The 22,494-nt window shown below is 40.7% G+C and overlaps 1 protein-coding gene across 1 annotated transcript in view; it reads left to right on the top strand.

Annotated features, from left to right (window-relative positions):
• MAP3K5 (mitogen-activated protein kinase kinase kinase 5) overlaps positions 1–22,494 on the top strand; it is a 223,629-nt gene that overhangs the window by 73,281 nt on the left and 127,854 nt on the right. Inside the window, exons 3-6 of the mRNA XM_040965413.1 lie at positions 14,862–14,885; positions 19,771–19,964; positions 20,864–21,032; positions 22,321–22,427. Coding sequence (XP_040821347.1) covers positions 14,862–14,885; positions 19,771–19,964; positions 20,864–21,032; positions 22,321–22,427 — 494 coding nt within the window. The remainder of the gene's footprint in view (positions 1–14,861; positions 14,886–19,770; positions 19,965–20,863; positions 21,033–22,320; positions 22,428–22,494) is intronic.

Raw genomic sequence — 22,494 nt, 5'->3', positions numbered from 1 at the left:
CAGCACTTCCTGCCACCTCCCTGCCATCAAGAGGGTTCCTGGAGCTTGTGTTTGCTATGGAATGCTGTTGTCATTGTGATAACTATGCACCCATTACCAATCAAGCTGTGAGATTTATGTGAGGTTAATTTCAGGGTGAGAATTTACATTGAGTTCTGATGTGTAGTGCAGAGGGAGGCTATGTTGGAAGGAAGTCATCAGTGAGAGAGAGAGAAACAGAGAGACAGAGAGAGACAGAAGGAAGTGGAGGAGGACTCAGGTCCTTTGCTATGTCACCATGGGTTTCATCCTGCCTACCTGGCTTCAAATGACAGTATGCTTCCCACTTGAGATTGCTCAGAGTTGAAATTCCTTCTTGAGTATCTCAGGAAAATGACCATCCTGTGCTGTTGCATCATTTCAGTTAAGAAGGGGTGTGAGAAGAGGAGTAAAACTGTTAGTTTTCTACAAAATTCAGCGCAGCCCACCAGTGCCATTCTCTCCACTTCTAAGAACTTACTGGGCAGTTCTGCCATCCTAAAAGGTCGCCTGGAGAGCTTTGCACGGTCAGATGACTTTTACACGGTGTGATAGTTTGAAAAGCATCTCACAGTTCAATGAAACTCAAGCTGACACTGAGTTCCTGTTTTCCTTGTGGAATATCCAGCCTGTTTTGTGTAGCTCTTGTATTCCAGTTTCCACATCAGACTCAACCTTGGAATGGGGGAAGTCCAGTCCCCAGTACTGTTTCTCATGGTTTATCATTGTCAGGTGCTAACCTCTCACCCCAAATTGGTGCAAAAAGTAGTCATATTTTCCCTGTAACATAGTACCTAAAGCATGTGTAGCTTGCTTTGAAAAAACTGCAGTGTCAGTTACCAAACATAATCTTCTGCATACTGGGTGTGGTGTTGGCATATTCCTTCTAAAATCTGAAATAGTATCTGCGAGAAAGAGGTTTGCCTTGCTGGGCCTCAGTTTGTTTTTCACCTTAAACAATGATGTAAGAAACCTCCAGACTGACACGTTTAATCAATGTGTGAACAAACTTTTTCAATTCACTACTATTTTGAAGGAATGAGATTATTTTTATTGACTTTTGACCCTCTCAATTTTTTTGGATTAATTTTTTTTCAAGTGTTACAGTGGAAGGTTTACCTTCTTTTTTAAAAAAGATGTATTTATTTTTATTGGAAAGGCAGATTACAGAGAGGAGGAGAGACAGAAAGATTTTCTGTCTGCTCATTTACTCCCCAAGTGGCCACAATGGTCAGAGCTGAGCTGATACTAAGCCAGGAGCCAGGAGCTTCTTTGGGGTCTCCCATGTAGGTGCAGGGTTCCAAGGCTTTGGGCCATCCTCGACTGCTTTCTCAGGCCACAGGCAGGGAGCTGGAACGCTAGTTAAGCGTCTGGGGTATGAACTGGCATCCATATGGGATCCTGATGCACGCAAGGCGAGGATTTAGCCACTAGGCTATTGTGCCATGTCTGAAGGCTTACATTCTTTCATAGTCATTGATCCAGAGCTATTGGCAATATAATTTTATAATTAATATTTTCAAGGGTATTGTAAACTGACTGATTCCATCCCAAAAATGAGCCGGGGGCAGACTTTTGGAAGCTGAGGAGTCCTTGTTCATCGGCCAGTGCTGACCAGAAACCGTCCTGTACTGCACGTGGACAAGGGGAGCAGACCTGATCAGCTGCACTCGGGGTTTTTAAACAATGATCACCCACTCAGCCGGAATGTGACACAAATCATTCAATCCACCAAGCTTACATCACTTGCACAATATAAATTATTCAATCAGCTGTAGTGGCAGGAAACACAGACACCCAGTTAGTTTAAGCATCATGCTCTCTCAATCGGTAAGAGCTACATCCTGCTAGTAGCAAATAACTGAACCTTGGCAAACAGGTCCTTCCAATTCCATGTACAGAAACTAATTTGGGGTAGTCAGTTTACTACTTGAGCTGTAAAAAAAAATCAATATCTTACCCTGGAATGAGATCCTTTCTTCCAAGAAGTACTCTCATTCCCCCTTCAGAGCTTTGAGAACCTGAAGTTTTTGGTAAGTTCAGAAATGTATCAGAAGATCTAGCCTTATTGTTGCTACTTTTTATTGTCTGGGCTGTGATAAAGGGAAAGTTTATTTAGTGAGGTGAATTTTACCTTTTACATGTTAGAGAATGAGAATGTGTAGGGGACATATAAACTCTTATTTTTAGGCAGCCTTTGTATAGGAGTGTTAACTGGGATTTGGATTTTTTTTAAAAAAAAAAATGCAATAATGTCTAAACCATGCTCAGTCACCTGGTGCATTCCCATGTGCACAGCACCAAGTGCGTTGCCTGCACCCATTTTTCACATTTATTGTTCAAAATTTAGTCCTGTGAGGTGTATTCAGACACTCTATCACATTTTATAGAATTGTGAAATGGTGCTGAAATAAGTACAATTATTTGCCTAAGGTGATATGCTAGGAACGTGGCCATAGCTAATTATGTCTATATTTAGTTATAGTCTGCTCTTCACAAGGTTTCATGATTCCAACCAAGCAAAAATGAACAATATCAGGGAGAAGAAATTATGTCTGTACCATGTGCACAGCCTTTTTTCTTATTACAAGTCCCTAAACCACGCAGTGTAACAACTATGTAGCATTTCTATGATGTCATATTTTATAAGTAGCATAGAGATGAGTTTAAAGAATATTTAAGGATGTGCATGGAGTTGTTACAGATACTGTACCTTTCTATAGAGAGCTTGAGCATCTACCAATTCAGGTATCCAAAGAATGTCCTGGAATTAGCCTATCACAGAAACCAAGGGGTGTCTGTTCTAGCAACAAGTATGTCAGATACTCCCAGCAAGTGTGTTCATTTAGAAAATCCATCAACTACAGCGTGCCTGGATGTCCCATGCAGCACCTATCTTTTCTGTTCTCTCTGCTGTTCGTTTAAGCTCTTTCTATTGTCTTTTTCAATTCTAGCTGGTCATGTTATCTGGTTTCAGAATCTTAAAAATTCCTCAGATCCTCTGCTATTGAGAAAAGGTGTGTGTGTGTGTGTGTGTGTGTGTGTGCGCGCGCGCGTGTGCACAACTCTTCCTGCTATTCAGCCACAAAAAGAAAAACTTACATGAACTCAAAATATAGTTATGTGAGATAGCTCCTGGCAGACCAGGATATATTTAGAATACTGTATCAGGTAAGGATTAACCAGAATTAAGAAAAAAAAGTAGAGTATCTCTCCAGAGACAGAGACAGAATTAAAATGCTGCTCACATTCCATGCTTCACTTCAGCTGATTCCGTGGCCATCGATGAAAGGACAGCTGCACTGGTTAATTTTCATGTGCTGCTCTTTGTTGAAGACAGCAGTTTCTCTTTAAAGAAGATCCTCAGAAAGGAATTATAGGGAAAAAAAGAATCAAGTTCCTTAAAAAATAGTTGCTAGAAGCTATGAAAGTACTTAAAATTTGTGTCTGAGTTGTCATTTTCAAGGGGTATTTAGAATCTAATCACTCATGTACTCACTTTGGTTTATATCCAGCATTTTAGGTCATAACAACACTTTAAGAATGAAATTTTTAATTTTTTTTAAATTGCTGTACTCTGAGGAACAAAAGCTGATTTTTTTCTTTTTCTTGGCATTATAACAAGGTATTTTTCACAAGTTCAAATAAACACCCCAAAAACTTTTTGAATGCCTATTGATGTTTATTGAAATAGACTATGCTAAAACTGATATCTGCTTGAAAATAAGAAATGTAGGGACCAGTTCTTTCCTGATTTGTTCCATGCATGATCAGGTGGTTGCATTTCTGATTGGGGCTCCTCAGTAAATGGGAGTGTTGTTCTGGACACTCCTAGCCAGATAGATGCAATGTAGCAGATACAAAAAAGGGCTGGGGTGGCAGGAGGGATGTGGGGGTGAATGACTGTTAAGTAGATAAAGGAAGTGGTTATAATGAAACACCTAGGGCCTAAGGGAATTTCCCCATCTAACCTATGAGATTAAGTCTGCTAGCACCAACTGACAGCAAACAGATTAGCAGGAGAAAAGGCACACGCATTTATTGACCTTAGAAGCCCACAGGAGTCATACAAAGTGTGGAGAAGTCAAAGAAAGGCCAGATGGTTGATGTTTAGATATCCTGCCCATGATAAAGAGGCAAGTGGGGGATGGAGACAGTCTTGAAGGAAGAATGAATTTTTTTCTGTTTATCAATTTTTGTTTTAATTTTATGGTACAATTCCATAGGGTCTGGGTTTTCTCCCCCACCTCTTATTCCCTCCCCTGACTGATTTCCCCCATATTATTACAATAGTATAATCCTTCATAAGCAGTCATAAGGCCATCAGTCTGTTATTTAAGTATGCTGGTACAGACAATGTCAGACAGCTCAGCATCCTATTGTCTAGATATGTCCAGTGGTTTCATTGAGAGTCCATCTTTGATTTGAAAGTAGAGATGTATATTGCATTGTATCTAGAGTAATTGTTTTTAGGACAAATTAGTTGTTCCAAGAAATAGACAAGAGACTGGTATAAACGTTGCCCATACTCAGAATGTGGTGTTAGTTCTAGTCTGTCTTCCTGTGAGCTAAACTCTGATCCGGGCTTTAGGCTTATCCCTTATTGCCCTTAGGGAGGGAAAGAGGATCTAGAGACAGATGGTGGGGTGAGGGAACAGGGAAAGACCTTGATTGAGAGATTACTGTCTAGTTCTAGGTACTCAGCACATCAAAGCACATGCTGGAACTCCAACAACCATTTCTTCTATTGCCAGAAATTTCTTTGTAACTGTACAGCGCCCCACTGCATTTGTTAGGATCCTTTCTCCCATCTCGTTTTTGTCTTCATTTTGGGACACTCCGCACTCTCCTCAAACAGTGCTGCATATAAAAAGGGAACATGAGACTGAAATACTGCTGTACAACCTCACAGAGTGAAGCACCAAAAGCTCCGGTGGTCCAGAGAGTGTGCTAAGATGAGCAGGAAGCTTCCACGCTGCTGGTGGGATTGTGGGTTGGTACAATTTGGAATTATCTAACAGTGTTAATGAACTTGTCACCAAATTCAGTGCTTTCTATTCTTGATTTGTACTGCAACATAATCTTTCACAAGTACAGAGATATAATCAAGAATGTTTATGTTAACATTGTAACAGTCCTTCCTCCCAAAGGAGATGGCAAATATCTATTAATAGGAGAATGGAAAAATATCTTTTGGGACAGTCATATAATGGAATATTATAGAGCACTTAAAATAAATCACCAGTGAGCAAGCATGCTTGAAATAGAATTAATTGTTCTCTCTCTCTCTCTCTGTCTCTCTTTTTGAGCAAAAGGTTGCTATATTCATAACTGTTTTCTTTATCCATCAGAATAACCTCCATACATCTTGGGCACGTGAATCCCAAAGAGTTTTAGTTTCTCTCTGCTAATGTTCTGGTTGTGAATCATCAGACGCTTTCTGTTTGCATTCAAATGGGCTTTCTTCCCATTTTATCCTCTGTAGAGGAAATGTTTCTCTGGAGATTGATAGGTGACTCAACTGGTATTGAAATATAATGATTATGTTAGATTATTCCTGGCTCAAAAATTTTAGCTGTGTTTTTCTGTTTTGTTATTGCCTGAGAAGTTTCTTTACAGATAGTATTTTCTTTAATACAAAATCTTCTACATTAGTGTAGCTGTACTTACTCCTCCACTGTCTCCCTGACTGTAAAACGCACATGTGGTGCCTAAAATACCACCCTGAATCAATGAATCTTTTATTTTCTAGATTGGGATCTGACTAACATGAAATCTTGTAAGTGTAAACCATGATTTCTCACTATTCACATCAGCCATTTTAAAACATTAGAAATGAGGGCCCAGCGGTGTGGCCTAGCAGCTAAAGTCCTCGCCTCGAACACACCGGGATCCCATATGGGTGCCGGTTCTAATCCCGGCAGCTCCACTTCCCATCCAGCTCCCTGCTTGTGGCCTGGGAAAGCAGTCGAGGATGGTGCAAAGCTTTGGGACCCTGCACCCGTGTGGGAAACCTGAAAGAGTTCCTGGATCCTGGCTTCGGATCAGCATAGCACCGGCCATTGTGGTCACTTGGGGAGTGAATCATCGGATGGAAGCTCTTCTTCTCTCCTCCTTTCTGTTTATCTGACTTTTGTAATAAAAAATAAATAAATCTTTAAAAGATTTTTTAAATAAAAAAACAAAACTTAGAAATAGAACTGCCATGTAACCCAGCAATACCACGTTTAGTTGTGTACTTCAAAAACTGAAAACAGAATCTTGAGATATTTGCAATGAACTTGTGTTCATTGGAACATGATTTACAATAGTGAAAAAAGGAAACATTTCACATGTCTGTCAATGAAGGGATGGATCAGCAAAATGCTATTTATGTTAGACTGCATACGTATGTAATTATAAACAAATCTATAAAGTGGAGTCATTCAGGGCAGAATGACTGAACCTTAAGAACTACCGTAGTTACTGATTCAAGCAGCTCTCAGGGCTGTAGATGCCTGATGTTTTATCTGTGGATATGGAGAGACCCAGCCTCTTTGAGAGCATATTTGTGTGGCATTAAACATTGTTTTTCTGCTACTTACTCATATCTAGTTGAAGAAAATGATTATCATTTGGAAAAGAGTGGTAAGGTCTGTACTATCAATTTTAGTGACTCTACCAGTTGGTAGTTAAGTTGATAAAGACATGAGGGTAATTTTTGTTACAAATGCCACAATCCTGAATGGAAATCTTACTTGTATGTGGTGAATCTGCTCAGATTCCAGGCTGTTTTTATTTTTTAATTTTTTTTAAAGATTTATTTTTATTATTTTTTTATTGGAAAGGCAGATATACAGAGAGGAGAGACAGAGAGGAAGATCTTCTGTCCGATGATTCACTCCCCAAGTGAGCGCAACGGCCGATACTATGCCGATCCGAAGCCAGGAGCCTCTTCCGGGTCTCCCACACGGGTGCAGGGTCCCAAAGCTTTGGGCCGTCCTCGACTGCTTTCCCAGGCCACAGGCAGGGAGCTGGAAGGGAAGTGGGGCTGCCGGGATTAGAACCGGCGCCCATATGAGATCCCGGGCGTGCTAGGCGAGGATCTTAACCACTGCGCCACCGCGCCAGGCCCCCAGGCTGTTTTTAAACCCAAGACATCTCCTTCTCTCTTTCTCTCTTTCTTTCCGATTCTTTTAGAACTTTGAATAGTAACAACATAGTGGTACAAAATGCACATTTATTAAGTGCTTATTTTAAAAAGTCATTTTAAAGTAGGAAACCCATAGTCTAACAGTTTGTGAACCAGAAGTCTTGCCCTATCCTTTCCTGCCTCTGAACCTTCCCAAAAGTCTCTTGTTGACTTTATAACAAACTATTGGTTTAGGATCAAGGATTTTCAACTTTAACACTCTGCACTCTCCTTGGTTCACCATCCTGTATACTTCTTATCATTTCAGGAGGCGCTTTTTTTCCTAGTGAGAGAAGAAACGTTCTTATTCCTTTGTTCTAGTTTCACAGCCATAATTCCTTCCACCTGTAATTAGAAAAAAAAAATAGTGATAATTTGGAGAAGAAGCAGATAAGCAGTGTCCCATGTAGCACTGCTTGCTTTCCCATGAAGATTTTGAATGAGCACACCAGGCAAATGATTCATTTAGTAGGAGTTGACTTCCTGGTTGTAGAATCCATAAGGTTACCCAAAGGGCTTGAAACTGGAAAATCCAGTTTTCTTGCATGTCAATTACAACAATACCAGGCTTTCTAAGTAGTTATCTGTAGCCAGGGTAAAATATGCCTTTGCTTTTCTTCCTAAATTCTTCCTGTAAGCACTACCCCTTCCGTCCACCCTTTCTAGTCTCTTACATGTTAAGAGAAGGAAATGTAGCAGTACAAGGAATGGAAGAGGCAAGGGTATTACTGGATGGCTACCAGCTCCTCACCTCATTTGTGAAGACTCCCATCATAGGCCCAGGAGTGTGAAGACCTTAACAACCAAGAAGGACCAGGAAGGCGCTTACAAGAGTTTTTGGAAAATGACCTTGAAAAATAAGCTTATTGGAGTGCAAGAAAAAAAAATACTTACACATACAGTTGTGTTTTTTTTGTGTGTGTAAATGACATTGCTATGGACTTTTTGAAACCCTGTGGTGGCCCAGGACAGAGAAGAGGGAAAGACACATTTTGACCATTACAGATCAATATTATTCCAGTGGCCGTTGATCTTTGTGGCAGGCCAACTCATTGGGCTTGTAGGGTCCCTTTAGAATATATTGTTGAGTTCATTACTGAAATTTATTTGTTAATTGTGGTTTACCATACAGAAATTCATTATCCCTGTAGTTTTAAAATGATACAGTACCTTTAAAAACCACAGATAATGTGGGCTCGAATAATATGGTCCAATTAAATGTATTGAGGAAAAGAAAGAGCCAGTGACAAAGAAGAGGAAGTTAATTTTAATAACAAGAGAACATAAAGGGAAATGTGTATTAAGAAGCTGTGACAAAGGCTACATGCATGCAGTGTCATCAGTGCCTCAGTCCAGTACAAAGACACAGATCTACTTACAATATGGTTTTCCCACCAGGATGTATTTATTTACTTTTAGCTATTTGAAAGGCAGGGTAACAAAGAGAGATCTTCCATCTGCTGGTTCACTCCCCAGATATCCACAGCAGCTGGATCTAAGCCAGGTGAAAATTAGGAGCCAGGAACACCACCCACGTTTCCTTCAAGTGTCTTAGGAAGTTGAGCCATAATTTTCTGCCTCCCAAGGTGCCCATTAGCCGGAAGTTAGAGTGGGAGTGGAGTAGCTGGAACTCAAACCACGCGAATTGCTGAGATTGAAACCAATCATTCTGGTATGAGTGGAACTGCCCCAAGTGCTGTGCCATATGTATACCCTGATACATATAAGTATGAAAGATGTAAACAGAGAAGAAGATGACGATTTAGAATTACTTTTCAGCTTTGGTATAATTTAACCTGATTTGTGATACAGGTTGGTTTGAAAAACAGTTGGCTCCTATTCAAGAGAAGGATGTGTTCTTAGTTACAACCATGAATAACACATGCAAGATGTCTCTAGATTTCATCATGTAGGAGTTGCATTGGAGGTGTATGCTTTGATTTACTAATCCCTCACTTTTCTATGGCTTTAATTATGTATTTATTTGAAAGGCAGAGCATGGGATGGGGGAGGAAGGAGAGAGAGCTATCTTCTGCTCATTGGTTCATTTACCATTTGGATGCATCAAATAAGGCTAGTTCACCCCAGAGCCAGGAACCAGAAGCTTCAACCTGGTTGCCTACTTAGGTGGCAAGGTTCTAAGACCTGGACTATCATCTTCTGCCTTGCCAAGTGAAGCGGAGCAGCCTAGACTGGAATCAGCACTCTGCAATGGAATGCCAGTGTCATAAATAAAGCATTAACCTGCTGTGCCACTTTGCTGGCCCTGCATATGGCTTTAAAGAACTGTAAATGCCTTCATAAACTTATTTCCTTTGATCTTTATGTGCAACCCAGTCATACATGCACATTCCCATTACTCAGATTGCACAGATAGAACATATTTTCTTCATGGATGAGAACCCAAAATTACCATGTTGCGTGAAGGCCTGCTGAGCTCATAAGTGTTCTGGCAGGGATGGGTTCGTCTTCTTCAATTCATTGTCACACAAAGACACTTTGTTTTATAGGTATAATTAGCTATTTCATGTCCTGTAGAAGATGAGTTTTCTAAGGTTTTAGGGGGTGGGTGGGGGACATTTAATGTGTATTTTTATTTTTACTTAAGCATTTATTGAACAACATAGCTATTGAACACAAATGTCCTAGTTTCCTGTCTATTTCATGTCACAGATCTGTGCCACCTGTGGGCCTCTGTTTTTTGTGAGGCTGCTTGATGTATGGAAAAGGTGAGAGTGCATCTCACCCTTCCCGTGAAGTCCAGGATGCCCTCAAGAGCTGGAAATCATTCATATTGAATGAGATGATAATGTTTGGAAGAACAGAAAGTAATCCCTCTTTCCCCCGATTCAGGTGGCAAGTTTGCCAAGGTCTGCTGGGACAGCAAGATGGGTAAGAAGGAAGCACCCAGGAGGTCAGGTTCTTTCCGTGGGAGAGACCACTATAGCCCCACCAACCAGCTCCTTTTTCTTCTTGCAGGAAGCTGAGCCCTTGGATACTTCTTCCACCTTGAGTCCATTTGATGTAGTCACACCACACCAGCTGTTCCCCCTCTCTTCCCTTGGCCATGACCTAAATTTCAGTCACCAAAGCTTTCCAGGTGTTGTATTTATTCCCAAGATGGCCTCTTCAAAGTTGTTTTGTCCCAAATCGCTATCTAAAGTTGGCTTTATCTTGCCATCCTATCCTACATGGTTTCTTGGGTCTTGCTTACAGATTTGGTTCTCAGAAGTACTGGAAAATTTTAAAAAAATTTTGTGGATGTTTCTGAAACAGCCAGAAGCTACCCATCCCCCACCCCCACTCCCATCCCCTTCCAAAGTCTATAGGTAGGAATGACATTGTAGCCAGGTCTTGCATTCTCTAAAAACATCTCACTGGGCAAGAACATGTGAAGATGGTTTGTTTGTATTTATAGACACCTTAAACGAGAGGTTGCCATGTGATGTACAATATAGCAGGTTGTCTTCTGAGTGTTTCCTTTCCTTTTCCCCTCTCTTTAGTGTGTTTAGTTCAAATGACACACTGACTTTTGTGCCTCGAGAGTTAAGTACCTGCTGAGGTCTTGTTTGCTATTCACTTGGACCAAATTAAAATGTACAAATAGTACCCTTTCCCCTTTAAAGTTGATGAGTCATTTGGGGTTACATCATACACCCTGAGTAAATTCTGTCTCCTTCAGGAGAATGATTTGTATCTATTTAGCTGCAATGAGATATAAGTAGTAGTTAAACAGGAGTCAAGAGATTGCTCTAGGGATAGCTTGACCATAGCTGCATACTTAGCTATAACACAGTCTGAGATGAAAGCAAAGGAGGCCAGTGAACCAGTGGTTATTTCAAGAAGCAATCCCTTGGGAACCCAACGTGCTGGCTGTGAACCTATAGTGGCTGTGGTGGTTTCTATAGAGCCTTTGCTTCACTCAGGCCTCCCCTCTGTTCTCTTCCCTATCACTGTCATCACTGTGCCTAGTTCACCATGAGACAGTGCAAGGTAGCTCCCATACTGGTGGAATGGAAGGACATTTCTCCCTCCACTGACACAGGGACAGTACTGACTGATAGGCTCTTGGCCAAAGCGAATGGTAGACTACAGAGTTGGAAGAGGCCAGTAGTCACCTAGCCCAACTCTCCTAGTGTGTTACTTTCTTTTTTAAAATTTTTATTTTTAATGATTTTGACATGATTGATTAGGGCTCCAAGGGTCAAGGGCTAAAAGAAAGTGGGCAAGAACATTGTTGCCACATTCTCTTATTTTCTTCCTGTGTCTGGGGGAAAGGGGGAAGATAAAAGGAGAAATCACATCCAGCCTTCCAACTATCCCAGGGTCCCCGATGTGAGGCATACTCTGAGGGTCCCCTTAAGTGGTTTTGATAGTTCAACAATTACTGCCAATCTCGCCACTCCAAGCACAATGAAATGACTCCAGAATTCACTGGTTGACATAGTCCACCCTAGAGTCTCCATTTGCCCAGATACTCACTGGCAACATTTGGCTGGGATAGTTAATCAGTTTGTTCTGGCCTCTGTCATGGTACTATGTGTCCTCTGCAGCCTCCAATGTACTGCCATATCTTCCATGTGCTAGTGTGTTACTTTCAAGAGACATGAACTGACACAAGGCCAGCTGGGAGCAGAGCCAGACTTTATATACATCCCCTCTAATCCCTAGCTCACAATTAATATCTGTATACTTTATATATTCATTGATTTACTCATTACTTACACTTTTAATGAGTACCTAGTATGTGCTGTGGAATTTTGGGTTGGCAACCAGTGGGGATAAAAGATGAACGCAACACATGGTCTCTGTACCCAATGAGGTAGGATGGAAGAATAATAACAAAAATCTTCATGTGGTGTAGGAAGCAATGTCATTGAAATCTGTCTGAAGGTCAGTGAAGACAAAAATAGTACATGATCTCCTGCAGGAGGACAGGTGTCATAGGACTCAGCTAAGGCCAGTTTCATGGAGACAGGTTTCTTGGGCTCTCTGCTCAGAGGATGCTCTGGGAGGAAGATGAAGAGAAGGGCCCTGCTTGTTCCGTAGAGCAAGTATTCTATAGTCTGGCTTTATGATCACCCAACACTTCACTAGATAGTGGTCAAGAACCATGCTGTATAAGTGTGTATCTGTATCTGTAATGTGCTATAAGTACCTTCAATCAACTGTGGGAAAAGCCATGTTCAGGCTGCCCTTCAATGTCACTCTCTTATGCCTTGGTGTCTACTCTTGGGGGCTCCCCCAGCTTCCACGGACTTCCTGAGGTGTCCCTGAGCTCTTGCAATGGTCATCTGAATGCTTTTCCCCCACAGATACTGAAAACCACCATCTTAATTCATATTTCTGAATTTGTAACATTATTTATGTTTTAGTGATTTGTCTTTCTATGGTCATGTGCTCGCCTTATTAAAAAACATATAGAAGTACAGAAAGGGTGCACGTAGAGAGGCTGTGATATCACCATTATCTTTGAGTCTGGTGGCTGACTGCGTGGGCAACCTCTGTTATTCCTTTCTTGAATATCCTGCCAGAGATATTATGGGAATGTGCATATTAGAATTTATGTTTTCTCCTTTTTGCATCTAACTGGGACCATAGGATAAAGTCATCTGTCCTTTTCTCTTTCCATTTAGCATTCTGTCTTGGCATCCTTTCTCTATCACTGTTGTTCTATTGCATGGAGGCTTCATATTCACTTAACAATTTCTAGGTGATGGGGATTTATGTTGTATCCCAGTTTTGCTGTAACACAAGTCGTCCCCACATGTGTGATGTTCCTTGATACAAGTTTAGATTGCTCACTGTGTGAAGCACCTCAGCTGCAAAATACACAAGAATTTTTACAGGCAAAATGTCTTCAGTTGTGCCCTATACAGCATTCTAGTCCTGTCATCTGTCTGTGTTGAAATACATTTTCTGCTTTACTCTGGTGATTAAATTCAGTATCTTTCCAAATACTTCTTTACTCCTCTCTTATGCACTCCCACAGTATACTGTCTCCCTTGGCTCTCAGTGATAATATCATGTTCTTCAAATGGGCCTCTGTTTCCCTGCATGTCTGGCTTGGATTCCCACCTCCAGTCATTGCCTCCGAAAGTTGTGTGCCACAGCTCAGCCAGAGTTCCACCTTGTCTGATGCTCTTCCCTGGCTTCCTTGAGGCATACCACCACCTTTCTCTTTACTGTCTCTTGCCACTTGTTGCATTTTTCAGCTGTTTGCTTGAACATGCATTTCCATCTAGACTTAAAGCATTTCTTTTGAAATATGTACGTGTCGTCTTTTATAATCAGCAAGACTGTCAAGTATTCAAAGGCACCACTTAATGTTTTAGATACCTCTTTCTGGTTCTTAAAACCACCTAGTACAGTTGCTTTCTCTGTCAACTTTTGTTTCTTGTCTTTCTGTCCTTAAATGATAACTCTAAGCTAAAGCCCTGGGTGAGGGAAGGGGGCTTCTTTGCGTGCTGATCCTGGCCTGAAGGGCACTGGTGGGCAGCTGAACCCCACGTCTCTACTCCCTGATCTCGCTGGATCTGGTTCCTCTTCATAGCCACGCGGGCTCAGTCCTGGGGCTTTGCAAATGCCTTACCTTTACAGTTTCCATGACAACACAGTGGCATCTTTACTGGGAAATGTACTGTTTGCTTTATTTCTAATCCACAATTTCCCAGCCTTGATAAAATCTTTATCCCATAGGTTCTTCTTGATTGTATCTGCGATGTTTTACCAGTTGAATGTCAAGGGGAAGTAAGGATGATAACAAAGCTTCCCTGGAGAGTTTGCTGTGCAGTTAGCATTGCACAACCGCATTTCTACACAGTCTTACTCCTGACAACCCAGCAGATATGACATTATTCACATGATGTATTTATCCCGATCCACTTCTGATAGAAACATACCAAAATGTTACTCATGATTTTCTGCTGCCAGATATTCTTATTTGTGTGCAGTAGTTAGCGCCTTTATTTCCCTTTTTTAAAATTTAAAAAAAAAAAAAAGTTTATTAGAAAGCCAGATTTCCAGAGAGAGAGAGACAGAGAGAATGATCTTGTATCTACTGGTTCACTCCCCAAGTAGCTGCCAATGGCTGGAGCTGAGGTGATATGAAACCAGGAGTCAGGAACTTCTTGTAGGTCTCCCACATGGGTGTAGGGTCTCAAGGCTTTGGGCCATCCTCCACTTTCCCAGGCCACAAGCAGGGAGCTAGATGGAAAGTGGAGCAGCCAGGACATAAACTGGCACCCATATGGGATGCTGGCATTTAAAGGCTGAGGATTAATGTGTCGAGCCAATTATGCTGGTCCTGATACCTTTCATTTCTAATGGCTCAATGTAAAGCACACTCCTTGGTCCCCTCTCAGGGTGTGAGAGACTGTGCTTACGGAAAGCAAACTTTCTCACCTTTTCCCAAACCAACATGGCTGATCACGTAATTCTATACCTCACTGTTCCAGATTGTTAGGTTGGGTATTTTGCCAATTTGTGCTGTTTTCTTGATAGCTTAGACCATCAGATTGCAAATGTTTCGGACGTGAGGAACTTGACACTCTTTGGATTTTGCACTTGCTTAAAAAATGGTAACATAGGATTTTTGCATAAAAGAGTTCAGTAAAAGTCACTGAAGAGTGGGCTTTTGTATTAATATGTCATGTTTTTTCTCCTTTTTCAGGACATTATTTGCCAGAAGAATACTGTGAGTATTTTATTTTGTCTTCTAAAAAATTTTTGTCCTTTCTTTTCCATCAGCTAATCTCTGGTATAGTTTAATCCCTATAAATTAATTTCTGTATCTTATTTATATCTTGAGAATTTCTGACATATCAATATAGATATGATGGTCTTATCTAAATACTCCATTGTGATGAAACCTTATTTATACTAATAGGAGGTGATACTAATCCTTGCTGTTTTCTATAATTATACTTCGGGGGATAATGGTCCATATTATACTCAGTATTGTGTGAATTATGGATGGCACCGAAGTAATATATATATGAGGATGCTTCAAACATTGTGGAAAATGGAATAGAGGATAAGGTTTTTTTGATGCAAAGATTTGAAAAGCTGGGGTGGGCATTGTGGATCTGTGGGTTATGCCTGCACTTGGGGCTCCTGTATATGAGTGCCTGTTGGAATCCTGGGTACCCTGCTTTCCATCTGTTTTCTGTGAATGCTCCTAGGAAGACAGCAGAAGTTGGCCTACATGTACCTGGATCCCTGCCACCCATGTGGAATCTATAAGTTAGTTCCAGACTTCTGGCTTTGGGTCTGACCAAGACCATGTGGCTAGTGAACCAAGAAATGGAGACTCTCTGGTTCTCTCTCTCTCTCTCTCTCTCTCTCTCTCTCTCTCCTTCCCTCCTTTCATCTTTGTCTCCCTTTCTCCTATGTGCCTCAAATAAATCTTTTTTAAGAAAAATAACTTGGAATCCATGCAGTTTTTTTCATAATGCACATTCTCAAGAGCTTTCAAAGACTCCTTTTATATACAATTTTCAAAAATTTTGTCCCGAAATAAACTAATTTTATTTTCTGCAATTTCTTAAAGTAGCCTCATGTACACATACACACACACACATATGTAGAAATTGTAGATCTGCATATACCCATCTGGAGAGGTTTGTATATTTGTGTGTTTCTATTTAAAAAGATAGATTTACATTCTTAAGTTTTGTAGACTGTTTTTATGACATTGCTGTAGAACTTCTACCTTCCACACCAAGTTAAATATAATAAAAATGAATTTTATTTTATTATTTTTTTAAAGATTTATTTTATTTTTATTGGAAAGGCAGATATACAGAGAGGAGAGACAGAGAGGAAGATCTTCCATCCGATGATTCACTCCCCAAGTGAGAGCAACGGCCGATGCTATGCCGATCCAAAGCCAGGAGCCTCTTCAGGGTCTCCCACGTGGGTGCAGGATCCCAAAGCTTTGGGCCGTCCTCAACTGCTTTCCAGGGCCACAGGCAGGGAGCTGGAAGGGAAGCGGGGCCGCCGGGGTTAGAACTTAAGCCCATATGGAATCCCGGGCATGCAAGGCGAGGACCTTAACCACTGTGCCACTGCGCCAGGCCCTAAAAATGAATTTTAACCTGTATAAAATGCTGCGTGGAGAAATGTTTCATAGTATGCAGCTGAAACAGCCTTTTAAGCCAGTGATTGTATGTTTCATTTTGGGAAGTAAGCCACCTCTGCAGTGTTGAGTAAAAATAGTAAACACGCACAACATAAAGACTGTGCAGTATTCTATTTAAGATAAGTACAATTGGTATTTTCCCTTAGATCAGAACATTTTAAACTGATCCTTTAGATTTTTCCAGGATAGAGATTTACGGCAGCGTAAATAATGTTGTCATTATAAGCCTTTATCCTTTAATCCCAACAGGAAATGAACTTGAATTCACCGTAATACATGTTGGTTGAACATGAGCCACACACCAGAATTTGAGCTTGGTGTGGGAGTGGCCTCACTAGGGAGTTTCAGAGTGGAGGCAGCAGATCAGAAGTGAGCGGGAGAACTGCGAGTAAAGAAACAAGCAAACAAACCAATTAAGATAGAATGAGATGTGTTAAGGAGTGGGTGGCCATTGCATCAAGGGCCATCCAAGGAAGGAGCCCATGAGGCCCAGCTCCTCTGGACACACGGAGGAGGTTGATAATTAGACTGCCTGTTGCACATCCCAGCCGTGTGGCCCACTGGCTTAAGCAAGCTGCCGACTTTCAGGTGCTGGGAGTCCTTTGCAAAAGTTGAATATTTTCAGCTTATTTGAGTAGTTTTTTGATACCTGCTGAGAGCTTTTGTTTCTACCAGCTTAATTGGTTTTTTCCTTAGGTACCTTTTAAAGAGTGAAAGATTTTTTTTAAACAGTGAAGGTAGTAATTAGAGTAAGATTGGATTTCGAGCTGTGGATATTTACAGCTGTGCGGAAGGAGGGAGAAGCATGTGCCAGAGGGATCAGTGTTATTTTATGACCATGTCTTAGTAGTTCTGAAATTTGAGGAACTGGAGTTGGTCTCTTACAAGCGGCAGGAAGTCTAAGGGTTTAGGTATTTTACAATTAATACCTTATTAATAAAAGGCAGTTCTTGCCCTTGAGGTGCCTGTTTTTATTTACCCCAAATCACCACCTGTTTCCAACTGGTAGTTTCCTTGGCAATCTGTAAACACAAAAGACAGCAATGAATTTCTTAGTGAACCAACTTGGGAAATAAGTGTTCGCACATGATTGGTTTTTGGCATTTTGAAAAAGTGCTTTTCTTGACATTTGGTATTTTTTAAAAATGCATTTTTTTTTAAATGACACAGGACCAACTTTGCGCTTTCTCCCCTTCCAGACTTGATGGGCTTGCCCTTCATTTACCTGGGTGCCGCTTTCAGCTTACCACACTCCCCTTTATGTCTGACATTTCCAAAGGGAAATAGGAAAAGAAGTGTGTAAGGAGGCAAGGATACTAAAACTTTCAATCATGGGGTTTGTTTTGGGAGCTGCTTTTCATCACTATCTGCGTGGCTCTCATTTTTCTCGTTTCTCTCTTCACTGCCCAGGCCACACCCAGATATGTGATAGTGATCTCCCATTGCCCACTGTTCAATAATCATGAAGATTCATGTCTTATGCATCAGTGCACGCGTTATGACAGCTTCTGAGGATCCAGAACTTCAGTAGTATTTCTCTGAGTGTGCATCTCTGGTGTTTTGGCTTTCTGGCTGTTTTTGTTTCGTGATTTTGAGGTGTTAGAATAACATCTTTTATAATTCTGAGTGATGTTGCTCATGTACAACAGAAATACCTGATTTTGTTGTTCTTCTGTACTCACACTCAGTTTAAGCTCTAGGTCTAGAAAGCAATCTGTTACTATCCTGGCCTTTCTTTTCTAAATAGGCAGTGGTTTGAGTTCAAGGATTAAATTGTGAAGGGCATGCTTTGGGATCTTTTGGTGATATGTTCATTTTCCTTCTTCCTGATTAATCTTCCAATCATTCTTCCACAAAAACTTTTAAAAGAACAACTGAGTGTACTTGACTTGAAAGTCAAAACTTCAACCTTTTAAAGCTTTGCTCTCCTCATACTTCAACTAGAAGTCAGATGTGCTGTCTGCTTCATTATCTGACATATGAGTGCCCTGAAATATAACAGATAATATAGGGCATTGAACACTTCCTGTCTACTTGCTGTGAGCATTCATTTAGCTCAAATAGGTGACCGAAGGTTGGAGAACAGGTGTGCCACCTTGTAAAATACACAGGAAAGGGATGCATAACCACTTGGCATGCCATCCAAACAGAGAGCCTGGGCTAGGGTCCCAAATACATCACACAAGAGTTACATATCTTGATTGTAATTTGTTTTGTGCTCCAGATCCTTTTATGATTTTCCATTGCCCAGCATAGAGGAGGGTACTTCAGAAAATTGAGGGCAAATGAGGAATTTAAGAATCCATGTAGTTTGGTGTAAGAGATTTTAAAAGCCATGGATTGTTTTTACCATGAAATGCTTGTCTTACAAATTGTTGAAGACCTCTTGTGTAGTTCTAAAAATTTTGCTTGGCAGGCACTTCCTTTCCTGGAGTCCCAGTCTCCGCTCAGATTTGCTTACTCAGGCATGTCCAAGCCAACTCCCTTTTTCTTCTTGCCAGCTTTGCTTTGTTGGTGTTGACACACCCTCACTAGGCATCATCTGAGAGTTGAATAAGGTCAGTGAGCCTGGGCCAGAAAGAGTGAGCAGAGAGAGGCCTGGGCTGAGGTTAGTGGGCAGCAGGGTCTGGATAGTGAGGTCCTTGTGTTGAACGACATTGCTGTGTTTCATCTTCCCAGAGAGTGCATGGTGGGACTTTGAGCACCTGAAAAAATGTTCAGTGCTACAGCTTGCTGCCAGCTAGGTGCAGAGGGGATTGGCGGGCCAAGTTGGAGGCAGTGAGAGCACTTGGCAGTGGTTCACAGCAGGTGTGCTGGTGAATGGGCCAAAAAGCTGGCAGGGAAGAGGGAGGCAAGAGGGCAAACAGGAGGTCTGTTTTGGAGGCAGAGGGGAGAAAATTTTGATGGGATGTTGAGAGGAAGGAAATGGATGCAACAAGGATGATCTCTGGGGCTATATTATTAACCAGGGACTAGTGGAGCCTCAGATGGAGCCAGCAACCTGGGGAGGAGCAGCCTCATTCAAGCATGGCCTGTGACGTGGGAAGCCTTTTAAATGGTAGCTCATGGTAGTTTCCTATGTTTATACTGTATCTCCACGAGCATATTTAAAATTGCCTGGAAGCTACAGGCCATGCTTCTAACTGTTCTGCTTTTCCTATAGCATCTATCATAGTGCCTTAGGCAAAAAAAAGGTGGTGAATCAATATTTAATTGATCAACAGAAATGCTTGCACACTTTCTTTGTTTATCCTAAGTACTAAATATTTGAAGTAAGCAATTAAAAAAATTGAGGAACATTTCCAGTTTCACAAGTCATACATATGAAATGAGCTTTTTCTATCCTTGCATTCAAATGAATCACTGGAGTTAGGCGTGGGCTTCCTGCATGGTGTCCTCAGGCTGACTCCCTACTTCCTGGCACCTGCTCTCTTCACAGATGTGCACTGGGAACTACACCTTCGTCCCTTACATGGTGACGCCCCATAACAAGGTCTACTGCTGTGACAGCAGCCTCATGAAGGGTTTGACAGAGCTCATGCAACCCAACTTGGAGCTGTTTCTTGGACCCATCTGCCTACCTCTTGTGGATCGTTTCATCCGACTCTTGAAGATGGCACAAGCAAGTTCCAGGTAGAGCTAGTAATGCCATTTGCCACTGATGATGAATGGTTCTCCCTGTTTCACTTGTGCATCTTGTAAGGTGGTCGTTAGAAATCAGGGTACAGATAAGAACCAGGAAACAATGTTGAACACTGTCTTCAGAGGTGGAGAGCTTCCAGGTGGAAGACCATATAAGACCTGTACAATCATCTGGTCTGGCCAGTCCAAGGTAACCACAGTGGACCTCGAGAGTCAGTCAATCTGTAACAGGTTTATTTCTAAGTTGATAAATATTCAGATGGTTCTTGGCAGAAAAAAAGGTTCCCCACCCCTGTAAGTAGATAATAATACATTCATTGATGTTGTAGGGCCCACAAATTACATTATGTCTATTTTATTAGCAGAATAGCTTTGATATTAGAAAGAATAAAGAATACTACCAATTGCTTTATTAGAATTGTAGAGCTAAATTGTGTACAGAAACCTATTCAGAGTACATGTCCAAGGACTTTCAACGTAAGAACAAGAATTCTGCCTACCTGCCTAAAAAACTACTGAGAGATTTTGATTGAATAAATATGTTAATAAATGATGATGCCAAATCAGAAAGGAAAGGTTAAATGCTGTTCAAATTATAGGCATATCTAATTATATAGAATAACCTTTCAGAAAATCAAATAAAGCTGTGATTTTGGCAGTTTAATTCCTTTAATTCTTTGTGAAACAAGAACAGAATATGAAAGTAGATAATAGGACTTGAAAATTTCTCAGTAATGACAGATACTATGAGGTATTCATGCTGTGTATCTTAAATAGTTGGACAGTTATTAATGGACAAATACCATTAATTTTCTTATAAAATTACTGTTTTTATTAAAATTCCTTCAAGTGTTAACTGTTTGAAATAATGTTTGATTTTTCTCCCTCAGCCAATATTTTCGTGAATCTATACTCAGTGATATCAGAAAAGCTCGTAATTTATACACTGGTAAAGAACTGGCAGCTGAATTGGCCAGAATTCGGCAGCGAATAGATAATATTGAAATCTTGACAGCAGATATTGTGATCAATCTGTTGCTGTCCTACAGAGATATCCAGGTGAGAAGATACTTCACAGTCAAATCTGTCATGGAGTATGTTGGGCGAATAAGAGGGTGCCAATGTCACATTTCTCCTGCCGTGTGTAGTTTTTTGTTGATTCTCCTGAATTTTCTCTCCTGTTGTGATTTTATGGTGAAAGAAGACTCTTGAGAGATAACCATCAGTGACTGTACAAGATTTTCATGGTAAAGCCTGGCTCTCCAAGAGAACAGGAATGAAAATGCCCCAGAGTCAATCTGTTAACAGTCTGTTTAAATACACCAGCCATTCAATAAATGGAAGCTTGTTTGGGAAATTAGCAGAAATTTTTAGAGCCTTCTGGATTTAGTCTTTATTCCTTGAAATTGTATTGACTGATGTTGGTAATCCTGAATTTAATAAACCAAATGTGGGAAGTATGCAATTCATTGATTATTAAAATAACTTTCAAAATGTATGGTATAATATGGTAAAATACACTCACTACATCATTTGTATTAACATATCTTAATATTTTTAAAATGCGGTGGGTAAAATAAAAAACCTCTGAGTTGGGAATTTGCTGTTTCTAGTAAACTTTTTGTGACTTCTGATTTCTATTCCCAGGCCCATCTCCCACGTCTGTGTGATGCTTTGTGTGGCTCAGAGACCCATAGGCATGGAGAGCCATGTCACTCGTAATGCCTCAGCCAGAATAGCTTACTCCTGCCTAGGAAATGCCATTTTGTGATAACTTCTATCAGAAGTCTATCAATTGTTCCATATACTTGACATTTGCTATTTTCCCACAAACTAGTTGACAACACATTGCATACCTGGCATCTGACTTTGTAAGGTAGAAGTAACTCACCAAGACAAGGATACTTCAGAAAGTTAATAGAAATCAAGTTAAAAGATAAGTTTTCTTTTGGCACAAAAGAGTTTGAAATCCATATATGGATCTTGAGAAAGTTTGTGAAAATGTGCGTTATGGAAAACAGTATGCATAGATTTCACAAAATTATTGGCTCTCAAGTAAGCTGTTTGAAGGACCTCTTGTACTTAGGGCCGGATGATTGTGCTGGGTTGGTTTGTTGCTTGTTCATGTTTTTGTTTGTAGTCAGACCTGCTGACTGTATTTCTAATGTTTCGTGCTAGAATGTGTGATCCAAAGCTCTCAAGGAAAACTATAGTTTCTTCTAGGTTCTTGAAAGTGTTCTGTGGATGCTAGCTTCTCTTTTTAATCCCGCCTCAGACTGAGATATCTGGTTGTCATAGACTACCTCTTGTGAGAACCTTCTCCTAAATCTGTGCTCTTATTTGGAAGGATTACGATTCTATTGTGAAGCTGGTGGAGACTTTAGAGAAACTGCCAACCTTTGATTTGGCCTCCCATCACCATGTGAAGTTTCATTATGCATTTGCACTGAATAGGTAAGAAGAACAAGTTTCTTCCATGATGTATTAGTGTATCATTGGTTTACCTGAAGGTTCTTGGCAG

Source organism: Ochotona curzoniae, unplaced genomic scaffold (assembly GCF_017591425.1).
Source record: "Ochotona curzoniae isolate NIBS_2020 unplaced genomic scaffold, NIBS_Ocur_1.0 scaffold_3890, whole genome shotgun sequence".
In the NCBI taxonomy this organism is placed as follows: domain Eukaryota; kingdom Metazoa; phylum Chordata; class Mammalia; order Lagomorpha; family Ochotonidae; genus Ochotona; species Ochotona curzoniae.
The sequence above is the reverse complement of the archived record's forward strand: the minus strand, read 5'-3'. Positions and strand labels throughout refer to the sequence as shown.